Consider the following 26,822-nt stretch of genomic DNA (forward strand, 5'->3'; position numbering starts at 1 on the left):
CCCATTAAATGCTAACTGTTACTATTATCGTGGTACCTTGCATTTATTCTATACAATCTTTTGCTGGCCATCAAAGTACAAGAGACCCTGATCATTGGTGTGGGGGGAGGGAGGAGATATTCTAATAAATAAGACAGGATTCTTGCCCTTAAAGGGCAAAAATTATTGAGCAGAACACAGAGAAGTAAACAGCATACACAAAATAAATATTAAATACAGACCCAAGCCACATGCTGTGGGAACGTAATGGAAGGAGCAATTCATGCCAAAGGGATCCAGGACAGATGGTGGAAGACCTGAAATTTCTGAAGGAAGACCTTTAGATCAGTGGGCACGCAGCCGGGAGGAAATGGAAGAAGGGTTTCCCCAGCAAAGGGAAGGGCAGAATCAAGGAGCCACGGAGACACAGTAGACAATAAAGAAACTGAATGGATGACTTTCCAAGAAGTTGCCCTCAGAAGTAGACTTACCTCTTCTGCATGGAACAGCAGCAACAACAACAGAAAATCGACTGGATGCTGTTATCTGAAAAGCAGATCATTGGAGAGAGCCGTAAGTCCATGACATTGGCTAGATGAGGCCAGTGGTGCTAGTCCAAAGGAGGAAATTCCCAAGAGAAATTCCCAAGGAGCAATAGGAATGATAAAGCGTGTGCTAGGTCTTGACTCTGCCCTCCTTTATTTGTGGCAGACGAGAAACTGTCTCGAAAGCACAAAGAAGTTACTGGCACCCTGGCTAGTGTGGTTTCCCTTCTCAGGCTCTTCTCCCCAGGTCTGGTTTATGCATTTCCTCAGTCTGTGAATGACAAATGACCACTCTATTCTACTTCACCTTGATCAGGGCTAATGTCAGCTAATAAATGTACAAACACAATGTACATGATTCCAAAAGCAACGTTCTCCTAGGAGATCTGTTAGCAGGGATTTTGAATTAGGTCCATCATATTTCTTTTAAAAATATTTTTAATATTTTAATATTTAATATTTTATGTTCGTAGAACCTGGGTTTCCCAGTCAGCTCTTTCTCATCATGACAGTTGACAATGAAGCATTAGGGAAGCAGAGAGTATGTCAGACATGAGTTCTGAGGTTAGACAGACCTGGGTTTGAATCCTCACTCTGCAGGTGACTATATCCGGGATGAGGCCCTTTACTTCTCTAAGTCTTCGTTTTCCTATCTGCAAAAACAGGATAATCATACCTAACCCCTTTGAGAAGCCTTATGAGGCAGAGGTTAATCTCTAACTTAGTAGGTTTGGGGAAGTTACTGGACTGTTCTATACTTAAGTTTCCTCGTCTGTAAAATGGGAATAATTGGATACTTGGCATGTAAATCTACTGGGAGGATTAATTGAATGGATTCCTGGAAAGCACCCAGAACAATGCCAGATATATAGGACGAGGGTAATCGAGAAGACCTATTATTACTATAGGGTTGTTGAGAAGATTAAATTAGACATCATCTCTAAAGTCCCACGAAAATAGAAGAGGGGTACAAACAGAAGACACCCACTACAGTCTACTCCTCAGCACCCACTCTGTGCCCCCAGAACAGGGGATGCAACGGAGTTTTCAGCAGCCATCATGTTATCACCAGGTGATGTCAGTGTGGTCATACTTCCACCTGAAACTTAGTGCATTAACCATCAGGACACTTCAAGTAGGTAGGGAAAGAAAGAAGGAGAGAAGAAGAGTAACATAAAACATAGCTGCCACAATGCCCACATCTACATCTGTCCTGCGTCCTAAGGTGGTGAGCATAGATGCTTCTGTCACCAGAGTCCCTTCTGAAGGCCTCTCGTGTGAGTTGAAGGAGAAGCAGAAAGAACAGGTACTATGTGAATATAAGTCACCTGCTCATGAAGTTATCTTGAGCCTTCTGGATCTTCTGGGGCCTACTTTCAAATATACTGCTTCCATATTATGATGGATTACTGCTATTCATGCCTAATTTTATGGTTCATTGAATCAGATAACACTCAGCTTAAGACAGGCATTTGAATCACATAAATATTTCATGATCCATGGTTGACCATTCAGTCTTCACCAGTAGCAAGCCAGCAGGTACTTTTCAAATTAAAAATAATTATCAGCACAGTGTCAAGGCATTACTCCTAATTCCTGGGGGATTGTGCTATGATTTTCATCCTGAGACTTTACAGGAGCTCCTTACAGCTAGCATTTTGCCCTTCATTCCAGGCTGCCACCGATGATAATTTGAGTAATTGATAATTGAGTTATTTCCCCCAGCAATAAGGCTTCCTTGGAGCTCTAATTATATGACCAAATAAATCTCAGGTCCAATTTTGACTCTGTTTCCTGGAGCCACTTCTGATACCAATGACTGTATCAGTCAGGGTTCCAATATGAAACATGACATATTTAAATAAGAATAATTTTAAAAGGGTTCATACACAAAGGGACTAATTACAAAGGTGTGGATAAGGGGGTAAGGGAAACTGGGTCCAACAGTAGAACTGTCACCATCCCTAGGTCCAAAAGGACCAGGAAAGTGAGAGAGAGTTAAGTAGATTTCTAGACACTAAAATAAAATAAATTACTGAGCCCCCCAAATCTACATTATATTGTGTATTATTAGGTTTGGGGATTTCAAATGCTTTTGTCAATTATCTGGTAGTATCTGCATGAACAAGTGGCCAAAACACTCCTGGGAATGAGGGTACATTAGCACTTAGGGGTTCTGTCTGCTTTAGCAGGACTGGGTCTAATTTACATTCTTGCCAATTGATTCCAGTGTTGTTTTAGAGTCCCATATAGATCTGTATCTATCCAGGCCAAAAGATACAAAGTCAAATGTAGGTTACACAAATGAGTGAAGTGGGTCAGAGTATGGTTTAGAATGTGGCAAAAATGCTGTGGCCTCATGTGGAGGTATTCAAATTCAAAATTCTAAAAATACTCCTTCCCTCTCTGGTATTACCATTCCCCTCTCCACTGGATCATTGCCATTAACATACAAATATGCTGTTACTTCCCTCATTAAAAATAAAAGAAACTACTCTTGATTTGATCAGCTTTGCTCCCCATTTAGAGTAAATCTAGAAATGAATCATCTTTACTTGCTGCTTCCAATTCTTCTCTCTTTTTCTCTTAACCTATTCCAGTCAAGCTTTTGTCCCTACCACTTCCCCCAAACTGCTCTTGTTAGGGTCACCAGTGACCTATGCACCACTCTATCCCATGGTTAATTCTATGTCCTCATCTTAGTTGACCTCTCAGCAGCATTCAACACTCTTCTCTTGGTTTTCTTTCTTGGGGATCTCTTTTGCCACTTCTCTTCCTCCCTACCCTCTCAGTCTGGGGCTAATGATAGCCGGCTCCAAAGCTTTTGATCTCTTCTCTGTCTCATTCACTCCTTTGATTATTTCATTCCTGTGTCTTAAAAACAATCTATCTGCTAATGACATCCAAACGTATACCTCTACCCAGTTCCAGTGCATTCCAGACTTGCATACCCAAATGCAGTCTCAAATTCTCCACTTGGGTGTCTAGTGGACACCTCCAATTCACATGAAGAAATCTCAACTCCTTCTCTTCCTTTCTACCCAGACTTGCTCTACCCATCCTCTCCATTTTGTCAATAGCAATTCCATTTTTCCAGTGGCTCAGGTCAAGGATCTTGGAGTTGTCTTTGACTCTTCTCTTTCTCTCACACCCCAGTCTAATCTGTCAGAAAGTATGCTGATTCTGCCTTAAAAATGTATCCAAGAGTTTCAGTTTGGGATGATGAAAATGGTCTGGAGATGGATAGTGGGGATGGTTGTATGGTAATTCAAATGTACTTAATGCCACTGGACTACACACTTAGAGTTAAAATGGTAAATTTTATGTTATGTATATTTCACCATGGTTTAAAACTCTCTCTCTCTCTCTCTCTCTCTCACACACACACACACAAACACACACAGAATCTTACTGCTTTTCCCACCCTCTGTTCTTACCATGGTCTAAGCTACCATGATTCATCTGGATGATACCAACAGCCTGCTGACTTCTTCCTGCTTCTTCTCTAAACTCCCTATGGTCTCTTCTCAGCATAGCAGCCAGGGTAATTGATGTAAAACCCAAGTTGGATCATGTTGCTCCTTGTCTCCAAATCCCACAATGGCTCCCCATTTCACTGACAGTTATAGCTAAATTTCTCACACTAGCCTATAAAACCCTCCGTGATCTGGCCTCCTGTTGCCTCTCATTTCTGTCCAACATGGCCTTGCTTGTGTGACCTAGCCACACTACCCTCCTCCTGCTTCTGAGGCACACCAGGCCTGCTCTTCCTGAAGTTTCTTTGCTTTTGTCTTGGCTAGACCACTCTCCCCTCCAGGTGTCAACCTTCTATTTTTTAAAATATTTTTTAAATTGAATTATAGTTGATGCAAAATATTATATTCATTTCAGGTATACAACATAGTGATTCAACAATTACATACATTATATAATATTCACCACAATAAGTGTAGTTACCATCCATCACCATACAGGGTTATTACAATTTTATTGACTATACTCCCTATGCTGTACTTTTCATCCCTGTGAATTAATTATTTTATAACTGAAAGTTTGTACCTCTTAATCCCCTTCACCTATTTTGCCTATGCCCCCATCTCTCTCTCTTCTGGCAACTACTAGTTTGTTCTCTGTATTTATGAGTCTGTTTCTGTTTTTGTTTTTTCATTTGTTTTGTTTTTTAGATTCTACATGTAAGTGAAATCATATGATATTTATCTTTTCTGTCTGACTTATTTCACTTAGCATAATACCCTCTAGGTCCACCCATGTTGTTGTGAACAGCAAGATTTCATTCTTTCTCACGGCTGAGTAATATCCCATTGTGTGTGTGTGTGTGTGTGTGTGTGTGTATACCACATCTTCTTTACCCAGTCACCTATCAATGGACACTCAGGCTGTTTCCATATCTTGGCTATTGTAAATAATGCTGCAATAAACATAGGGTTGCATATATCTCTTCAAATCAGTGGCTTTGTTTTCTTCAGGTAAATACTCTGAAGTAGAATTACTGGGTCATATGATCTCAGAAATGGACCAAAAAAAGGTAAAAGTAAATCACTGGGACTACATCAAACTAAAAAGCTTTTGCACAACAAAGGAAACCATCAACAATATAAAACAGCAACCTACTGAATGGGAGAAGATATTTGTAAATGATATACTGGATAAGGGGTTAATATCCAAAATATATAAAGAACTCGTACAACTCAACACCAAAAAACCCCCACATAATCCGATTTAAAAATTGGCAGAGGATCTAATAGGCATTTTTCCAAAGACACATGAAAAGATGCTCTCAACATCACTAACCACCAGGGAAGTACAAATCAAAACTACAAAGAGATATCACATCATACCTGTCAGAATGACTATTATCAAAAAGACAAGAAATAACAAGTGTTATTGAGGATGTGGAAAAAGGGAACCCTCGTGCACTGTTGGTGGGAATGTGAATTGGTGCAGCTACTGTGAAAACAGCCTGGAGGCTCCCCAGTCCTAATGAGAAAATGAAAACTATATTTGGAGACAGAATAAGTAGGTACAATAGGAAGCAGTGAACAGTAAGAGTGGAGACATAGGATTAAATTATGAAGGTCCTTGAAATAAGGGAGGATAAGACCTTGAGTGCCTATGTAGTAGGAAGTCTCATTAGATACTGAAAATGAGAACAATTTAGCCAATTATGGCCAGAGCAGAGTAAACTCTGTAGTCAGTCTACAAACCTCTGTAAGAAGGTCCATCAAGGTGAGGGATGACCATCTATGGCCTCATGTTCTAAAATAAACTAAAACCATTTAATATCGTCAAGGCCAAGAAGTGTCTATAATGGTCTTGAATAATCACTAGCATGTTATATTATTCTCTATATTTTTCCAAATGCTTGAAATTTTTCAAAACTAAAATTTATAGATTAAAAAGAGGAAAACCCCCAGAAAATCGGGCAGGCCTGTGGTTAGATAGTTAAGTATCTATTCCAGGACTGAGAACTTTTTACAAGTATGTGATTTTTAGTGATAGTTGCAAAAGGCTTATTTCTCTAATTCAACCACTGACTTACCTTTTGTACAACCAGAATGCTCATCTTCCTCATGAGCCCCAATAAGAAAACTATCCTAGCCTTTCCTTCACCCCTCTCTGTCTTCTCTGCACTGCGGGCAGCTTTCCTGCCACAGCCCCTCATCCCCTGAAAATGTACACCTGTGCAAAGTTCCTCTCCACCCCCTTCTTGGTCAGGAGCCCCTCTCAGCTGTTGAGCCGATCACTGTCTGCAGCGGTGCTAAAACCACCGGAGACACCGACAGATGAGAGCCTCAGCAGCTTGGCAGCCCCACGTCCCCTGACCTCACTTATTCCAGCCACAGCTTCCGAACCAGCACTATTTCAAGGGACACAGACACAGCAGCCAAGTGCATTGGACTGGGGCTGCCATGAGAGGAGTGGATGGCTCTGGGGCTGGAACTGGGACTGTGTTTGGGAGCCTCATATTGGTTATGCCAGAATCCCTCTCTGAAGCAACAGCTCTTCTCCTACGTCATGCTGGGCTTTGCCCTCTTGGCGGCCATGGGGCTCCTTTGCCTGATGGTGGCCTTCCTCATCCTCTTTGCCACGTGATGGAGCCATCTCCACCTCCCCATAGGTCTTTCTCCCATGTCTCGTCTGCCTGTATGTTCCTTTTCCTATACCTCCACAGGCAGCCTGGGGTAAGTGGTTGGCTCAGGGTTTGACAGAAGGAAGACAAATAAATACTGTATTCATAAGAAAACAGAAAAAGAAAACCACACAAACTGGTTCTCTTTTCTAATCTTCCCAAGTCTGAGTATGATTCCACCATAGAAATCTTGGATTCTACCTGAGCCCCATCCCTTATATCCATTCTGCCATGAATCTGTTCAAATTGTTTGGCTATTTCCTTCTTCTCTCCCCTGCTACCAATCTCATCCAAACCCTCAGCAGCCCACACTGGCGTTTCTGCAGTAACTCATTTAATCCTCATTTAACCGTGTAAAGTAGGTGCTGTTTTACAGGTGAAGAATCTGACCACAGAGGGGATCCTCCCTGCTGAGACTCAAAGGGCTTTTAAGTTGAGAGCTAGGATCAGATCCAGGCAGCCCGACTCCAGAGTCTCTACTCTCAACCTCCGGCCACAGTGTTCACTCAGTGGCTGAATGAACTGGTCAAAGTACCAGCCTCTGAGCCCTCCTTCAATCCGTCCTCTAAGTTCATTTCCCTGAAAGTCTGTCTCAGCCAATGGCTCTCCATCCTCAGCTCCTAAAAAGACTCTCAATTACATATGGCATCAAGATGATACCCTCCCTTATGTTCATTGCCTTTTATAACCTGGCCAACTCCACTCCAACTCTCCATGTTCACCACTCCTCTTGCACGGGCTCCCTCCACTTGATCTGCTCTCGTAGACATCCTGAACACTCCTACGTCCAACTGAAAAGGACTGCCACTGCAACCCACTCCCATCTAACGGTCCTCTGGGCTCCCAGAGCACAGGTGATTGGTCCTGCCCTGTGGCTCGTAATTGGGCACCATGTTAGATGGCCATTTATTTTTTTTTAAAGGTTTTATTTATTTATTTGACAGAGAGAGACACAGCGAGAGAGCGAACACAAGCAGGGGGAGTGGGAGAGGGAGAAGCAGGCTTCCCGCTGAGCAGGGAGCCCGATGCAGGGCTCGATCCCTGGACGCTGGGATCATAACCTGAGCTGAAGGCAGACCCTTAATGACTGAGCCACCCAGGCACCCCTAGATGTTTTATTTAATAAATTTATTTAATAAATTTAAATGGCCATCTTTGCATAGGCTCCATCTCTCACAGGGTTTCTCAACCACACCACAATTGACATTTTAGGTTGGATGATTCTTAGGGGTTTGGGGGCCTCTGTCTTGTGCATTGTAGGATGTTTAGCAGCACCTCTATGACCAGCTGTCAGCAGCAACCCCTCACCCCCCTTCACACCCACCTCCTCTTCTGAGTTGTGAAAACCAAAAAACTCCCAGGCATTGTCAAATGTCCCTGGGGCGGCAGTGGGGTGGGGGGTGGGGGAGCAGTGTGCAAAAATCCCTTGATTTTGAGAACCACTGAGCTCCATTGTAAGCTCTTCAATTTCAGCGCTTCTCCAGAGCATCCAGCATGGGTGCCTGGCACACAGGGAGAACTCAATAAATCGGCCAATACCCCCACACCACCACATCACACCTGGGCTCTACTTTTCAGTAGCTCATTCTACCACAGGACGTCTCACAGCATGATGCTGGCCACAGAACAAGTTAGGCTGACCACAACCTTTTGACTAAGTAGAACAGCAAAGTTGAAGAGAACAGCTTCCGGATCTTTGGCTAGTACTTATAGGTCATAAGCCTAACCCGCTGTCCCAGAAACATTAGATAAAGAAGTAACTTATCCAAAATCAAGCATCAGTCCATGAGATACTAAATGAAATAGTAAAACCCTCTCTGGTGTTCAAAGATTTTTTCCATATTAGGACAGCACATGGGGTTTTGAGTGGGTTTTGGTGTCAGACCAACTTGCAGTCAAATCATGGCTCAATTTTCTAGTGGCAACAATGTGATTCTGGGCAATCACTCAGCAGCCTTATCTGGAAAATACATGAATGAAACCTATCCGCTAGGAGAGGCAGTTCCCCAACAGAGCCCTCACTATAAGCAGGCACTATACTAAGATCTCACTATACTATACTAATTTACTCCCTAAACATTGAAATCCGTCCTGTTATTACCCCATTTTACAGAGTAAAAACACTAGGAGACAGGTTCAGTAATTTGTCCAAAGTCACAGAATTAAAAAGCCGCTGAGTCGGGGCGACTGGGTGGCTCAGTTGGTTGAGCGACTGCCTTCAGCTCGGGTATTGATCCTGGAGTCCCGGTATTGGAGTCCCGGTATTGGAGTCCCACATCGGGCTCCCTGCTTGGCGGGGAGTCTGCTTCTCCCTCTGACCCTTCCCCCAACTCACGCTCTCTCTCTCTCTCTCATTCTCTATCTCTCTCAAATAAATAAATAAAATCTTTAAAAAAAAAAAAAAAAAGAGGCCGCTGAGTCAGAATTCAAGCCCAGAGACTTTGGCTCAGAGTCCGGGAGCATAACAAGACTATCCTTATGGATGAGAAGACAGCAGAGGTGAAGCACCTAAAACATAGATATTACTCATTGAATTCCCAACCTGTTCCCTCACCCAGTCCCTAGAACTCATTCAAGTATTTTAGGTACTCACAGGCTGTGTTTAAGGTAAACAGAAGTAGATGTGATTCTCCCTCTGAAGACAGCACAAGGGAATAAGGCCAAGCAAGCCAAAACTGATCTTCAGCCCCCAACTCCCTTGTCCTGAGCCCACTCTCTACCGCTGACTCAAAGGCAAATGTTCCCTCCATTTCAGGACTCAAAAGGGCTCTCCCTCCCTACCATCCAAACAGCTCTCAGGAGAGGCTCTGAAACTTATTCTTGGTAAGATATCAATGATATCATAAACAGATATAATAGTAAACATGTACTGCAGTCCTTCTTTTAAAGGCATTTGCATGTTTGTAAGCATGATACCTATATTAAGGTGAACAGAGAGATTAATTTTTAAGGAATTGGTTCACATGATTGTGGAGACTGGCAAGTCCAAAATCTAATGGGGTGGGCTGGCAGGCTGGAGACTCAGGGAAGAGCTGTGTTCAAGTCGAAAGGCAGTCTGCTGGCGGAATTCCTCTTGCTCAGGTGAGGTCTGTCTCTGTTCTCTTAAGGTCTTCAACTGATTGGATAAAGCCACCCACATTGTGGACAGTAATCTGTTTTACTCAAAGACCACTGATTTAAATAAATCCTCATCCCCCGCAGTGCCTGGGTGGCTCAGTCGGTTAAGCACCTGCCTTCGGCTCAGGTCATGATCCTAGGGTTCTGGGATCGAGTCCCACGTCGGGTTCCTGGCTCAGTGGGGAGTCTGCTTCTCTCTCTCTCTCTCCCCCTCTACCCTTCCACCCCTGCTTGTTCTCTCTCTCAAATAATAAAATCTCTAAATCCTCATCTCCCAAACCCCTTCACAGAAACATCCAGAATTATGTTGATCAAACATCTGGGCAATATTCTGGGTAATATGACTCAGCCAAGTTGACCCATAAAATTACCTATCATAATACCTTACATTTAAATACATAGAACTTTCCGGAAGGAATTGCTGGTATCAGTCAGCAGGCGGGGAAGGCTTTGTGGGCACTAGGAAAAGGCCTTCCCCTACTCACCTGTAGGACTACATACCAGCAGAGTGGATCATAAACCCCAAATATCCCTGGGTGACCTCTGCTCTCTTCTGCCCTCTGCGATTTGGGAAGAAGTATTTTAAAAAATACTTATTTTTTCCTGATTCAATAGCGAAGGTACAGACCTATGCTGCCACTGATCTAAGGATAAGAGTTTTTTTCTCCCCCGAAGACCAGGAGCAGCTGTGGGTGGGAACCAACCTCTGCCTTGTTTACAGCTCCGTCCCTTCTGCCCAGCAAGTTGCTGCCCAAGAAATAATTGTTGAGTAAATAGAAAAAAAAAAAAAAATTGTGAAGGCCGAGCAGCTCCCTGGTGTTCCCTCATTTGGCATGACTTTCCAAGCCACTAGGCATCTTTATTTATAGATTGAAATATCGATTCCCTCCCAAGCAGATAGCAGTGGTTATTAGATTTGTGGCCGTTTTCGATTGACCGCTTCACACAGGTCTTCGAGGGCAGTGGCCAAATGGAGAGTCACTTCCGCGTGCAACCTGTGATTACAGAAACCATTCTTTGCTGATTGACCCGCAGAGAGAAAACTCTCCTGTGCCTTTGGGAAATTCCCAGTTTCCGCCAAGCTCATGCATATCAGAGGCCTCCGCCGGAGAGACTAAAATGCCCCAGAGACGGGCAGTGACTATTTGCCCGCTGGAAGGGTTGAGGATTATCTCAGGAAGGAGCCGGAGCCTCCTCTCCCTCGCTTGCGTCTCGCGCTGATCTCTTCACCTGCTTCTTATTCCCCCGGCAAAGATCTTTAATTATCTACCAGGTCGCGGCAACTCCGGGAAAGGGCACCGCATCCTGGCGTAATCCCTGTGACCTTTAGGAGTGGCCCACCTCTCACGGGTAGGGCAGTCGAGCCTCTCGCTGGAGCGGGCGTGCGCGTTCTTTCCTGGGAAGGCTTGCTGCCCCTTCCCTCACTCGCGCCAGGCTCCCCGCGCCTCCGGGCGGGGGTGGGCGGCCACAGCGGGGGCTGGGGGGACCCGGCTTCCGCCAGGGGGCGCTGGCGGGGGCGACTGTGAGACGCCCCGCGACCCGGAGGCCGCCTCCCGCCCCTCGCCAATCGCGGCCCGCCGCCAAGCCGGGGCCCCGCCCCCTGTGGGAAGCGAGGCTCGAGGCCTCCGCCGCGTCTCCCATGGTTTGAGGTTTACTTCGGCTGAAGCTCGCGTTCATCCCCTGGCATTTCCGACGTCACTGTTTCGTTCTGAGTCAGCCTCAAGTGAAATTCTATCCCTCCTGAATCTGGTCAGAAGTGGCAGATGGCCGCTGCTTTTTATTTGAAGACATGAATAACTGGCTCGGTTTCGAGAGCCGTCCTGAACCAGAGACCAGGCCAGTTCGGTCGCCCAACCCACACGCTGCAGGTGGCGGTTTTAAGGCGAGGAATTCTGGCGCCCGCTGCCTCGGCGGGGGAAGGAGGGCGGGGCGGGGTTGGACGAAAGCTCGTGGCTTTGGGGAAATGGCTGAGTGATTCATGAGGGAGTCTCGTTCACTACAAGATAGGCGCCATTGTTCCCAGAAATTCTCAGAAAGACCAAACTTCCTCGTGACGATCATAAATTCCCACCATGAGATCTGTTTCTTAAGGGCCTTTTAAAATCAGACACATTTTAATCGACTAAACCGATGTCATCTGGGAGGAGTGACACACAGCCAGCCTTCCTTTAGCGCGACATTCTACCTCTGATCAGGTATCAGAGAAGCCTTTCCACCTGCCAAACCAAGAACACACACCTATGGGGGGGAGGGAGGGAAGGAAGGAAGGATGGAAGGAAAGAAGGAAGGAGGAAGGAAGGAAGGGAAGAAGTAAGACACTGAGTTTTTCATAGAAATGTTTATTCAATTTAGAAAGCTATCCTTTACACTAATATCTGAGTGTATGCTCTTTATATATTTGAGTTGTTAAATTATCCTCGTTTTGGGCGCCTGGGTGGCTCAGTCGTTAAGCGTCTGCCTTCGGCTCAGGTCATGATCCCAGGGTCCTGGGATCGAGCCCCGCATCGGGCTCCCTGCTCAGGGGGAGCCCGCTTCTCCCTCTCCCACTCCCCCTGCTTGTGTTCCTGCTCTCGCTGTGTCTCTCTCTGTCAAAAAAATAAATAAAATCTTTAAAAAAAAAAAAAATTATCCTCGTTTTGTGTATACACTTCCTCTTGATATTAAAAAGACACCCCTCTAAGAGGAATGCTAGAAGAACACTCCTGTGTTTCCTTTTGATGTTAAAATGTCCCTGCTTCTAAGAAATGATGGTCACCAGAGAGGTTAGTCTTTTTGAATGTGTTGACAAAATAAGTTAACAACCCTATGTTAAACCCCAAACTGGTTTTTTGACATCCTCTTGAGTCTTACCTTAAAGGAAGAGGAATAACTACTTTAGGAGAATTCATGGGTCACTAACAGAAAACAGGTACCTAGCTTATGTGACCGTAAACTGATAAATTTGGTGGCAGACACAAATGGTACTTGGCCGGGCTGGGGCCTGAAGGGGCACTGGGTGTGGGGAAGGAGTGAGGAGACTCTAGAAGCCCGAGGAGCTGGATGGGGAACTGGGCAGCAGGGAGATAGTGTCCAGGGAGCAACGGACGCTCTGAGGGAAGGCAGAGCCTGCCTGAAGACTGCACATCTGCTCGCAGCCTTGGCCAGGGCACAGCCCCAGGCACCAAACATTCCAGCGCCCCGAAGCCGTTGTTTGCTCTATGCAGGGATATTGCTTTCTTCCCAGTAATGAGCTGGTGTGAGGTGGACTGGGCAGGCGCCTTGCAGACAACTCCTCCCTGCCCCCAGGTCTCAGAGCAGTATTTTCTAGAAGACTGATGTCTGTGACCTCAGAATTCATGACGAGCTCACAAATACCACACCCAAGACATTGAGCCAGCTTGTGCTCAGACACAAGGCCTGATGGCAGGGTTGGCACTGTGCCGGAAGCTGTGACCACTGGCCCTCAGTGGGCAGGGGGTGCACGGACGCCGCCGGCCGGTGGGCTCCAGGGAGGCACGGCAGGGAAGCTCAGCATGCCAGGAGACGCGGAAACCTCACAGACGCCGTCCCACGTGCTGGCTGCCGTTGTCATTATTACAGACTTGAGGCAGTTGCAGGGGGATAAAAACAAAATGATTTAAAAAACAAAAGACACATCTTTCTGCGAGCGTCCATAGGAACAGGAGGAAATTCTCTATTTTTGATAAAGGGGAAAACTCCAGCCTGAGGCAAAATAGTGGTGGAAGTGGCCACATTTGATTTTGGCCCAGGGGTTCTCCCTGCTTTTGCCACCGAATTCGTCATCTGTTGTTGGAAACAAATCATTATTAATCTCACAGTTTCTGTGGGTCAGGAGTCCAGGCACAGCTCAGCTGGGGGCTGTAGGTAAAGGTTAAGAAATTCATGAAGCTCATGAAATTGTAGTTGAGTTGAGTTGATCCACATCCACGTTCACTTCCACGGCTGTTGGCGAGCCTTGGTGCCTTCATTCCTCATGATGGGGATCCTCCACAGGCCACCTGAGAACGCTCACAGCATGGCAGCCGGTAATCCAGGGGACAGAGAGCCCGAGAGCACGAAGACAGAAGCCACAGTCTTTATACAACCTCATCTCAGAGAGAACACTCTACTGCTTTTATCATCTTCTCTTCATGAGAAGTGAGTTACTAGGTCCACTTCAGACTCAAGGAGATGGATTGATTGCACAAGGGTGTGAACACGGGGAGATGGACACCATTGGGGGCCATCTGAGAGGTGGCTATGCAGCTCTTTATCTTCATATTAGTAATAATGGTAATGATAGAAGATAGTAACTTAGGGTTGGTGTGGAAATCGAATACAACGAGGAATGAGAGGGGGCTTTAAAAATAGGGGCCTCAGAGGGGCGCCTGGGTGCTCAGTCATTAAGCATCTGCCTTCAGCTTGGGTCATGATCCCAGGGTTCTGGGATCAAGCCCCACATCAGGTTCCCTGCTCCGCGGGAGGCCTGCTTCTCCCTCTCCGACTCCCCCTGCTTGTGTTCCCTCTCTCGCTGTGTCTCTCTCTGTCAAATAAATAAATATTTAAAAAAAAAAAAGGGTGCCTGGGTGGCTCAGTTGGTGAAGCATCTCCCTTTGGCTCAGGTCATGATCCTGGGGTCCTGGGATCGAGCCCCGCACTGGGCTCCCTGCTCAGCGGGAAGCCTGCTTCTCCCTCTCCCACTCCCCCTGCTTGTGTTCCCTCTCTCACTCTCTCTCTCTCTGTGTCAAATAAATAAAATCTTAAAAAAAAAAAAAATAGGGGCCTTAGAAAGGCAATGTGATCAGGTGTACATACCTCACGCCCAGATCAAACTATGGAGGTGAGTCTGGAAATCGACGTTTTATCAGTATCCTGTGATACTTCAGGCACACTAAGATTTAAGAATCACTCATATATATCATTAATTTTTTTCCCTTCTACTTCATAAATTGGGAAGAAAAGAAAGGCAGAGAAATTAGGTGAAAATGAGGTGGAGGGGAAGGAAGAGGTGAGTTTTTCAAACCCCTAGTTCTCCCTGGGCTTTGTCCTCTAAATAACTCTACGGGGCTGGATCTGTCCTCAGGGCCACTGTTAGTGGGTAGAAACCTCGACCATACCCAATTATATTTCACAAATTGAACTTCACTGGAGCAGTGCTTGGCTACCTCGCTCAGGCTCTCCCCACATTTCAGTATGACCAATATCTCACCTTCTCCATGATCTCCTCCCGCCCTACAGCAGCCTATCAGGCCAGACTTCTATGACAGCTCTTAGAACAACAAACATATTTGGCAAATGACTCTGGCCTGGCAAACACATACAAACACTTTCTGATTAGCAGTAATACACCTGGAGACATCTCTTGGCTTTCTCTTATCAATGGTAAACACCTAAGTGTTTTACCCAGAAGCAAATAGAGCCATATCTCCGGGTGGTTGGTGGCAGAAATAAACAGGGGATTCTTACATGGAACAAATGACCAGAAGCTGGAAGAGATGGTGAATGTTCATCAAATCCATGCCCTTCCAGGCTGGCCAGAATGACCCTCAAAATAGTCCCGCCAAAAAGAAGAAGTCAAACTCTCACTCTTTGCAGATGATACTTTATGTGGAAAATCCAAAAGACTCCACCCCAAAACTGCTAGAACTCATACAGGAATTCAGTAAAGTGGCAGGATATAAAATCAATGCACAGAAAGCAGTGGCATTCCTATACACCAACAACAAGACAGAAGAAAGAGAAATCAAGGAGTCGATCCCATTTACAATTGCACCCAAAACCATAAGATACCTAGGAATAAATCTAACCAAAGAGGCAGAGGATCTGTACTCAGAAAACTATAAAATACTCATGAAAGAAATTGAGGAAGACACAAAGAGATGGAAAAACGTTCCATGCTCATGGATTGGAAGAACAAATATTGTGAAGATGTCAATGCTACCTAGAGCAATCTACACATTCAATGCAATGCCAATCAAAATACCATCCACTTTTTTCAAAGAAATGGAACAAATAATCCTAAAATTTGTATGGAACCAGAAAAGACCCCGAATAGCCAGAGGAATGTTGAAAAAGAAAAGCAAAGCTGGCGGCATCACAATTCCGGACTTCCAGCTCTATTACAAAGCTGTCATCATCCAGACAGTATGGTACTGGCACAAAAACAGACACATAGATCAATGGAACAGAACAGAGAGCCCAGAAATGGACCCTCAACTCTTTGGTCAACAAATCTTTGATAAAGCAGGAAAGAATGTCCAATGGAAAAAAGACAGTCTCTTCAACAAATGGTGTTGGGAAAATTGGACAGCCACATGCAGAAGAATGAAACTGGACCATTTCCTTACACCACACACAAAAATAGACTCAAAATGGTTGGAAGACCTAAATTGAGACAGGAGTCCATCAAAATCCTAAAGGAGAACACAGGCAGCGACCTCTTCGACCTAAGCCACAGCAACTTCTTCCTAGAAACATCGCCAAAGGCAAGGGAAGCAAGGGCAAAAATGAACTATTGGGACTTCATCAAGATAAGAAGCTTTTGCACAGCAAAAGAAACAGTCAACAAAACCAAAAGACAACCGACAGAATGGGAGAAGATATTTGCAAATGACATATCAGATAAAGGGCTTGTATCCAAAATCTATAAAGAACTTATCAAACTCAACACCCAAAGAACAAAGAATCCAATCAAGAAATGGGCAGAAGACATGAACAGACATTTTTCCAAAGAAGACATCCAAATGGCCAACAGACACACGAAAAAGTGCTCAACATCGCTCGGCATCAGGGAAATCCAAATCAAAACCTCAATGAGATACCACCTCACACCAGTCAGAATGGCTAAAATTAACAAGTCAGGAAACGACAGATGTTGGCGGGGATGTGGAGAAAGGGGAACCCTCCTACACTGTTGGTGGGAATGCAAGCTGGTGCAGCCACTCTGGAAGACAGTATGGAGGTTCCTCAAAAAGTTGAAAATAGAGCTACCCTACGTCCCAGCAATTGCACTACTGGGTATTTACCCCAAAGATACAAATGTAGGGATCTGAAGGGGTACGTGCACCCCGATGTTTATAGCAGCAATGTCCACAATAGCCAAACTGTGGAAAGAGCCACGATGTCCATCGACAGATGAATGGATAAAGAAGATGTGGTATAGGGTGCCTGGGTGGCTCAGTTGGTTAAGCGACTGCCTTCAGCTCAGGTCATGATCCTGGAGTCCCCAGATCGAGTCTTACATCAGGCTCCCTGCTTGGCGGGGAGTCTGCTCCTCCCTCTGACCCTCCCCCCTCTCATGCTCTCTCTCTCTCTCTCATTCTCTCTCTAATAAATAAATAAAATCTTAAAAAAAAAAAAGATGTGGTATATATACAATGGAATATTATGCAGCCATCAAAAGGAATGAGATCTTGCCATTTGCAACGACGTGGATGGAACTGGAGGGTGTTATGCTGAGCAAAATAAGTCAATCAGAGAAAGACATGTATCATATGACCTCACTGATATGAGGAATTCTTAATCTCAGGAAACAAACTGAGGGTTGCTGGAGTGGGGGTGGGGTGGGAGGGATGGGGTGGCTGGGTGATAGACACTGGGGAGGGTATGTGCTATGGTGAGCACTGTGAATTGTGCAAGACTGTTGAATCACAGATCTGTACCTCTGAAACAAATAATGCAATATATGTTAAGAAAAAAAAAAAGAAGATAGCAGGAGGGCAAGAATGAAGGGGGGGAAATCAGAGCGGGAGATGAACCATGAGAGACTATGGACTCTGAAAAACAAACTGAGGGTTCTAGAGGGGAGGGGGGTGAGAGGATGGGTTAGCCTGGTGATGGGTATTAAAGAGGGCAAGTTCTGCATGGAGCACTGGGTGTTATACACAAACAATGAATCATGGAACACTACATCAAAAACCAATGATGTAATGTATGGTGATTAACATAACAATAAAAAATTTTTTTAAAAAATTATGCACACACACACACACACAAAAAAAAAATAGTCCCGCCAAGAGGTCGTCTCTTATTTAGTCCCTCGGGCAACCTAATCCTGTCTCAACCCTCACCATTATTTACTTTCTGTATAATCAAATCTTGTTAAAATTTACAGCCTTTTCTCTAGTTCTGACCTCAGGAGAAATGAAGAACAGATGCTCGCACATCTTTTAATAAAAAGGTTATTAAGTCACTGCTCATCTTCGTTCTACCGTCGGGGGCGGTGGGGACAGAAATTGTTGCTTCGTAGCTCTTTCCGCTTGGCCCTGGTTCACCTGTATTTCTGATAACAGGCAGCCCCATTCTGTCGATGAGTGGATCAAGACTGTAAGTTATATTCAGGTCAGTACAACTGAAATAGCCTGGTTTATCTTCTACAAATTCTACCAACAAGCGTTGGGTCCTGTGAGGTGATGTGGCTTAAACAGATGACATTTAAAAATTGCCACCCGTTTTTCCTATCGCCACTTAAGAATCAGAAATGTAAAAACTTTGTTAGCTGGTCTTTGATTACTTTAATCGGATATGACTGGGCTTTGTTAAAACTAGGTTCTATAGTCATTCAGAATTAAAATCAAAGACAGTATTTTCCTTTCTTATTTTTTAATGATATTTTGTGCACGATAAGGTCCTCATAGAGTTAAATTAATAAGCATTTTCAAAATTGCACATGGAACTGAACAGTCTTCCAAAGCAACTCCAAAATTAAGATCATGAAGGACGTGTCATTTTTAGCTACTGTTTATGCTATCTTGTTGAGAGGTGGGCAGAAACAGGGTACCATTTTACAGATAAGGACCCGACATAAGAAGTTGCCAAAGGTGACCCACCAAGGCTGCAGCAAATCCAGAAGCTAAAACTTGGTCTCCCAGCCTTCAGCTCTGAGCTCTTTACACTTAATATCGCCCTAAAAACAAACGCTTTTCAAACTGCATTTCCATACACACATATAGATTTAAGGACACTATTTTGTTTCCTTTGCATTCTCCATGCTGAGCATTTACTAAAATTACATCACTACAGTGGTCATTTGAGTAACACACAAAACCCTGTCACAACACCTGGGGAAATTATCCTCAAAGTTTCACAAGCCTTATGCCTGCCTCTGCCAGTCAAGAGTAAGTAACAGGCCCAGAACAAGCCCTGAAGATAAAGGACGAAGCCGTCTTACTTACAGGTGGAAAGAATCATGGCTGTGCTTCCGCAGGGAGCAGGCCAAACAGCCTTCAGTTCTTCAGCGACGCTCCAGTCACAAAAACACATCTTTTAACTGAAATCATAGTTTGCCCAAGATGTTTCTCACGAGCAGAGTTAACCCCACCTATTTTCCTGTTCTAAAAACCTCAGAGAAGTGTGTGAATGACAACCCGATGGCCTATATAAGAAAGCTCCGTAATCTCCATCCAGATCTCTGAGGGTAGCTGCTATTGGTTCCTCATTCCCAACTGTGTGGGTGACTCCAGCAAACAACATTTTCAAAAAAATCACAGAATTTTCGTGCAAGAGACATTAAAAATCATCAAATCCGAAACTGCCCTCTCTGGACAGAGAAGGAAACGGATGCGCAGATAGGACAAGGGACACAGTGGAAGAAACAGAATTAGATTCTAGGTATTGGAGTATAAATCTACAATGTTCTGTCCTCCCACTCAGTACTGACACTTCAAGGACCATATTACGAAACTTCATTTTTTTGTGGGGATGGAAGCCAATTCAATAATACACCTAAAAGGTGACTGAGCCATGGCTCAGAAATATAAAAACAACATCAATAAAAAATGTACCTAGGAGTTTCACTTCATCCCCTTGGAAAATATAACCAAAAAATTAAAACTAAAGGGAACAATTCTAACGAGCACATAGCATTTTCACATTGCCCTTCCTATTTCCTGCTTTATAGATTAAGATCTCTTTAAGCATTCTGGGTGGATTCTTTTATTTTTACTTCACTTTTTGCCTTCGTTACGCTTTATACAAAACCTTTTGTTAAGTTTTGGTGAAAAATTTAAAGATTTTTGAAGATGTTCCCAAATGTTGCCAGGTATTATCCATCTTGTTTTCCACATCAATAGTATACGTAACGATTACTACAAGGACTATACTTTGTCCTCACTTTTCTTCAATACCATCCAGCTCCTCTAGGTGAAAAGGGAAGTATGGGACCGGACAGGGAGGTGTGGGAGGAGTCAAGGTGAAGAAGAAAGGAAGGAGAAAGATATAATTGACAGTACTCAGACTCAAGTATAATGAGTATGACCAACTCCTTGAATGGACTACAATTCAGTTAAAAGGTGCATATGTTTTCGTGATGGGGGTACGGTTAAACAGGAAGATGAGGAGGAAGGTGGCAAACGGACTGTGACAAGACTTAAGGTAATTTTTTTTTCCATTATAAGGAGGATAAGGAAGGATAGAAGATAGCTTTCAGTGGATGGACAGACCAGAAGGAAGAGATGGTTCTCCAGGGTCCTAGGGAGGCACCGCTCAGAGCAGCCAGCAACAGCTCTGTGTTCCCACAACACCAAAGCAGCTGAAACTCCTACAGAAAGGCCCCGTGTGTTGTGTGTGCCTCAGCTTTCTACCCTCATAATACCAAGAAACATGTGTTGGGCCATACAGGGCCTCTGCTATTGATAACAGAGACTGTTTCCTTTCCCTGGGCTCATGAGGAGAAATGAAGGTTCCAACTCAGCTGGTGTCTTCGTCAGAGATTGTAATGGTCAGAAACCCACTCAAACAAACCTGATCACAGGGTCTATCGTGAGGCTCGTCTAGACAATCTCACTGATCCAGGAACCCAAGTCCAACCAGATCTCCTGAAAACCATCTGGGAGACAGCTCTATATACCATGTGCTCCATTTTTCCTGGTCTCTCTGCCAGAATTTGAGCTTGCTCCTGGGTCTTGTTTGTGGTGGGGGCAGGCTTTGTTGTGAACATCACCTCATCATTCTGCCCCAGAGCCCAGCACCTCCACTTACAGCACCTATGTCCTGGGGCAGATTCTCAGGATGTAGAAAGTCATTGATTGCCTCTAGTTCAATTTTTTTTTTAAGATTTTTATTTATTTATTTATTTGAGAGAGAGAGATAGCATGAGCCGGGGTGGGGGGGAGAAGCAGATGGACAGGGAGAGGCAGACTCCCTGCTGAGCAGGGAGCCCAATGTGGGACTCGATCCCAGGACCCTGGGATCATGACCTGAGCCAAAGACAGACGCTTAACGACTGAGCCACCCAGGTGCCCCACCCCAGTTCAATTTTTACCTAACTCCAATTAGTTATGGATACCATGGGCACGGTCACTCAGCCCAAATGTGGGCCTGATTGGGGGCTTAAATTAGACAGGAACCCCCAAATATGTCTGCCTAAGTGGGGAGGAGGCATTAATGGTAGAAAGGTCCAGACTTTTTTCTCTTCAGTAAGGAATATTTGATCCCCAGGGGTAGAGAAATTGACAGCTGCAAGGCACAGTCCCTAGTCCTAAGAAAGTAAGTTCATATGTTACAGAATGAAAATTTTTAATTAAAAGACAACTCAGTTTCTTATAAATATATATCTTTATATATTATATATATTTACAATATATACAGCATACAAATAATGGCAGTCTTGAAAACGGATATTTTCAAAACAAAAGAGGGGTACTTATTCAAGATGGGTTCCTGATTCATCCAGAACCCACATTTTAGACAATGCCTCAGGCCCAGATTTCCGTAGAAGTCAAAGGAAAGAGAAAGGTTGCTGGAACAAGGCTCTAAATCCCTTTCCTTTCCCAAATATCCTGACCTTCCACTGACACCAGCCAACACGGCCCCACATACACCCCTAAAATGGGAAAACCTTGGGGTCTGGGCATCGTACATGGGGGGTGCTCAAGTACTTGTGGGATGGATAAAAGTGAGTGTTTTTAATCACCATCTCTCAGGCAGCATTTCCATAACTTGAAAAATCCAGTCCCAGAGCTAGGACTGGTCTAGAAGCAAATGCTTTAGGTTTTTCCACTTTATAAGTAAAACAGTCTACATGTCCAAGTGCTAAATAAATTAAAAGTTAGCCACAAAGTGCCATTTCTTCCTCATGCTTTGGAATCTGGACTCCACGGATCACAACACCACTTATCTTCCAGAAGTTTCTTCACACTCAACTAGTTCATCTATTGTGCGCAGCAAATCTTCAAAGGAAGGCCTTCCCTCTGGTTTCTACAATTAAAAGTCAAAGAGAAGCTGTGGGTTCCAGAATCCATCCCCCAAAATAATTTTTCACGTCCAAACTCACATCACATAGCACACAAGTGCAAGGTACTCACTGTTTTGGGACTAGAACACTCAGGTGTCTCCAAATGGGTCTACCCTAGCCTACACATACTGGTGCTAGACACACCTTTCCATGACATTCCTTTTGTGTCTCCATTTAAGAATCTAACACAGCTCCCTATTGCCTGCAAAATCAAGTCCGCCTAATTTGCAGTGCCCTCTATACCCTGCCTTCCCCCATCCTCTTGCTACCCAATTTCATTTCCCACAAAAACCCTCACATGGGCTCTCTGCTCCATGAGACCAATCTCCACCCTGCTGTACACACACCACACTCATTACCAGCACCTCACCTCTGCTCATGCTGTCCTCTCCCACCCCCAGCAACACTTCTTGCCCAGGCCTCTCCCATCCCAGTCAGTGTTCTTTGGAGACATTAGAGCAAGTGACCAAGAGCATGGTTCTGCTTCTCTGTAGCAACGTGGTCTTGGGCAAGTGTCAGTGTCAGGAGCCCTGGTCTTCTCGTCCACAAAGCGGTTATAGTAAAAATCTCTGCACCTCTAAAGGTTATTTTGAGAACTCTATCTAAAGCACTCAGTACAGTGCCTAGCACACAATACACATGAACTATTATTATCTTCCAAAAATCATTTTGTTGTCTAATCTCTTCTACAAGGTGACATTTTAATACACCGGGAAGGAAAACTTCCAAAGACTGTGACTCAAGAGATCTGGGGGAAGTTGAGGTTTGGTGAAAGAAACCCCCTCTGGTGAAAGAGTAATATTTCAACAATACAAGCAGTCCAGTGAAAGAAGAGCTACTTCTCTGGACTTAATCCTGGAGTCCCGAACTCAGGCAACTGTGACAGGATTTCCCCTTGGGAGTGGGATGGCAACCTGAATTTATGATCTTAATTATTATCATTTTCTGCTTCTTCACCGCCTTCTTCCCATTATTCAGAACTGACTTGAGAAGGTTGGCTTTCTACCCAGAGTCTGAAATCGTATAAAACACGCACTAACTCACTAGGCTGTAGAGACTATACACTGTTAATCTACCAAGCCCAGATCCCTAAATGTTTCAGAGATTCAGAATGAAAGCACAAAAAACTTCTTTTACCTCCTGCCAACATCTCAGCATCACCTCGTATACATATTTGGACGCCAACTTTGGCCGGCAGAGTCGGTGGCCCCGGGTAACCATGGTTACCACTTCATAGTTGGTGTTTTTCTCAAAGGGCATTTTGCCTTCAGTGAATACTTCCCACATTAAAACACCTAGAAAAGGATAAAGGATTACGAAAAGGATGCATCCACTTCCGCTTCAGAGTAGAGCTGGGGAAAAATGGACCATGTTCTTACCAAATGACCAGACATCCGATTTGCTACTAAAGCGGCTGTAATTAAACACCTCGGGAGGGCACCACTTCACTGGAAATTTTGCACCAGAAGAACTTGTGTATTGATCGTCCAGAACATACCTAAAGTAAGACACACCACAGGTTTACGCCTCTGAGTTACGATCTACAAGTTGCACATGTTCTTTAAATTTTTTTTCCTCTTAGAATCAAAAACACAGTTGACTGAAGTCCAACAAGCATCCGGTTGAAGCTAAACGTTTGCCTCCGTGGCCACGCCTGGTGCTTTCCATCTTCCTCTCAGCTTCACTTACGTGCTTAAGATGGATGCATTGTAACATTAGTAGCTGCATTTTCATTTTTCTGTGTGTTTTTCTTTTTTATAAGGCAATAGAGGCAGGACACAATAAAAGAGTTAGCTAAGTTTTTTTCTGGTAAGCAATTTTGTTCTTTAAACAAAATTTAACCCAAAGGCCCCACATGTAAAACATCTAAAGCAGAGCTGCTGTAAAGGAAGTGGTGCAGAGCGTCTGGAGACACACGTGCTTTTGGCCCCCACGACTCCACAGAGTACAATTTAAACCTACAGCAAATGAAAAAAGCAAATTGCAAAATGACATATGTAAATGGTGGAGTATAGATTTATATACCATGACATCCCTCACTCACACACACATACACACACACACTCAAAACAATACTCTGTAATTTTTGCTATGCAAGCATACTTACATCCTTCTGGAAGGACACACATAACCTGATAACTTTGGCTACCTCTGGGGAGGACCCTGGATCGGGGTGGCAGATGTGGAGACGTGAGCCCTTCCTGTAATGTGTTCAGTATGGATTTACAAGAGGACTGTGTTTACATAGTATATGCACATATAAAGCTAATCTCTAAAAGCTCCGTGAAAAAACATTCAAATAATTGCACAAACTTCCCCTGCTACATGGTAACAATGCCACCATGAGTGGGATCCACATGCCTGCCCGTCGGGGGGGTTTGAGTTTCGTGTCTAATGAGTGTTTTAGAGGGGCTGATGCAAAAGCACAGATTTTCTGAAAGCCAAACATATAAAAATCCAACATGTGAAACTGGAGGACTGCCTGTCAGAGGAAAATCTTCATAAAAAGCACAAAGAACACTGGGTCAGTACTCCCCTGACAGGCAGCAGTCCTGCTCTCACGACGAGCTAACCCTGGCCTGTGTGACCGTGTGCTGGGGTAATCCAAGCTTGTCCCAGATTTCAAGCTTTCACACCTGCTGCTTCTTCCACCTGGGATATTTTGTCCTCAGATCGCCACCTCGTTGGCTACTTCTGTCTTGTTAGTCTCTATTCAAATATCCCAGTCTCAAAGAGGTCTTCCAGAGCACCAGATCAGATGTAGCTACCATCACCCCGCCCTGTGCCATCACTCAGCACTCACCCACCCCACCAGCCCCACGTGACCTCTATCTTGAGGGGAGCACATTTTTTCTGTAAAGGGCCAGATGATGAATATTTTCTATTTTTCAGGCCAGTCTCTGTCACCACTAACCAACTCTGCCTTCATCATGTGAAAGCAGCCACAGACAACACATAATAAGTGAGGCTGTGTCCCAGTGACACTTTACTTAGGGACACCGACATTTGAATTTCAGATATTTTTCACGTGTCCTAAAATTCTTTTAATTTTTGCCAACCATTTAAAAATTGGAAAACCAGGGGCACCTGAGTGGCTCAGTCAGTTAAACTGCCTTCGGCTCAGGTCATGATCCCAGGGTCCTGGGATCGAGCCCCACATTGGGCTCCCTGCTCAGTGGGAAGCCTGCTTCTCCCTCTCCCACTCCCCCTGCTTGTGTTCCCTCTCTCGCTGTGTCTCTCTCTGTCAAATAAATAAACAAAATCTTAAAAATTGGAAAACCATTGTTGGCTCACAAGCTGAATAAAAAGAAGTGTTGGGTCACATTTGGGCCAGAGGCCTTCGTGTGCTGACCCCGACTCAGTCACATTACTGGGTTTTCCTCTCTTCGTGATTCTCTCAGGTCTTATGTCTCTCTCTCCTCCTGAATATAAGAGGCATATGGCAGGGGCTCATATGCCTTATTCTCTGCTGTGGTTCAGCCTCACACCCTGGTACACAGTAGGTACCTAATGTTTTCAAGGATGGATGTATGGATGAGTGAACGGACAGAGAGGAGGGAAAGGAAAAACAATACTTTTTAAAAGTCTTTTCTAACACTCTATTAAAATTACAAAAATTAAGAGAATAAAAACACAACAGACTATTCTAAGGTATTCTAAGGTATTCTAAGAACTTTCCCCCTAAACACATTTCTGTGAAAACAAAAGACTAGAAATCTAACCCACTGCCAGGGAGAAAGTAGAATATTTAGTAGGCTATACTCCCACCTAGTGGACAGAATGAGTAACATCACAATGTATACTTTTTTAATGAATTTATTTATCTCAGAACAGCTAATAAGATTTCCTTTCTTTTTCATCACTGCAGATTACTCCCATGTTTATCGGCTCTACAAGCTAATGTAACCATCACCTGACACCACATAATAAAGCATGAAACAGTCATAATTTCCCAACAATTTTTTACCTGAGAAAAAGCCCACAGTAACAGTAAAACAGATACATTCAGCGAAGAAATTTTTCAAAATATAATCTAACTTATTTTATTGCCTTACATCAAAAACACACTAAGAAGCAGAAAAATCAATTCGTCTTCCTATGAAAATGATGGATACTACAAATATTTTGCTAATAGAACAAAAGATGTAGTTTAAAAAACAGCTCTTCGATAGGCTTCAGAAAAAGAAGTCGACACAGTCAAACTGCAAAAAAAGTCAGGCTTTCTATACCTTCAAAGGTACATATTAATTTAATCCAAAATTGATAGAAAATGTTCACATAGACTCAGCCTTACCTGGCCATTCCAAAATCTGATACTTTCACAACTCCCGCTTCATTTACTAGACAATTTCTGGCAGCCTGGAAAACAACATTTCAATGGTATATTAGTTACAAAGTTCTACAAAGTAGAAAAATATAAATTCTGTTTATATTAAATTTAATATAGCCCAGTCAACATTTACAGAAGGCGGAAATGTCTCTTTATAAATTGGATTTATCCCTGTGGAAATGTCTCCAACAAATATTTGAAAAAATGGGTAGAAAGACAGGTCAGGAAGTCATGTGCAATAAGACATGATTATATGACTTTGCCAATTGTCATACCTAAATGAAGACTAACAAGGTCATCCTACTTTTCCCCCCTCCCATTTCTATTCTTATTAAACTGTCAGATTTTCTTATTGATAATGACAACATCTCTTTAAGTCCTTAATCCAGGTTCTCATTAGGTGAGTTTAATAACACACAATAATCAAAGTGATAGGTAACTGATCTTTTACCCAACAGCTTTGCTCAGTGATTGGTCATCCTGATCTCA

General features: G+C 43.9%; 2 protein-coding genes and 1 pseudogene across 7 annotated transcripts in view; 1 reads left to right on the top strand and 2 right to left on the bottom strand.

Moving 5' to 3' along the window:
- TXK (TXK tyrosine kinase) overlaps positions 1-19,148 on the bottom strand; it is a 61,836-nt gene extending 42,688 nt beyond the window's left edge. The window contains exons 1-3 of one of the 5 annotated variants that reach the window (XM_078068578.1): positions 18,945-19,148; positions 471-525; positions 222-305 (exon numbers count right to left, since the gene is read on the bottom strand). In XM_078068578.1, the coding sequence (XP_077924704.1) occupies positions 222-305; positions 471-525; positions 18,945-19,032 (227 nt within the window). In that variant the 5' untranslated portion in view covers positions 19,033-19,148. Of the gene's footprint in view, positions 1-221; positions 306-470; positions 702-11,062; positions 11,477-18,944 lie in introns of those variants that run through there. The other 4 variants (XM_078068579.1, XM_036093004.2, XM_036093006.2 and 1 more) reach the window with 4 other exon arrangements.
- LOC118536303 (ATP synthase F(0) complex subunit C2, mitochondrial pseudogene) lies at positions 6,161-6,638 on the top strand (annotated as a pseudogene).
- A 2,157-nt stretch (positions 19,149-21,305) lies between the features above and the next one.
- TEC (tec protein tyrosine kinase) overlaps positions 21,306-26,822 on the bottom strand; it is a 137,846-nt gene continuing 132,329 nt past the window's right edge. For both annotated transcript variants that reach the window (XM_036093000.2, XM_078068581.1), the window contains 4 exons: positions 26,298-26,362; positions 23,383-23,501; positions 23,141-23,298; positions 21,306-21,966 (listed from right to left, as the gene is read on the bottom strand). In XM_036093000.2, the coding sequence (XP_035948893.1) occupies positions 21,883-21,966; positions 23,141-23,298; positions 23,383-23,501; positions 26,298-26,362 (426 nt within the window). In that variant the 3' untranslated portion in view covers positions 21,306-21,882. The remainder of the gene's footprint in view (positions 21,967-23,140; positions 23,299-23,382; positions 23,502-26,297; positions 26,363-26,822) is intronic.

The sequence above is a fragment of the Halichoerus grypus genome, chromosome 3, assembly GCF_964656455.1.
Source record: "Halichoerus grypus chromosome 3, mHalGry1.hap1.1, whole genome shotgun sequence".
NCBI classification, from domain to species: domain Eukaryota; kingdom Metazoa; phylum Chordata; class Mammalia; order Carnivora; family Phocidae; genus Halichoerus; species Halichoerus grypus.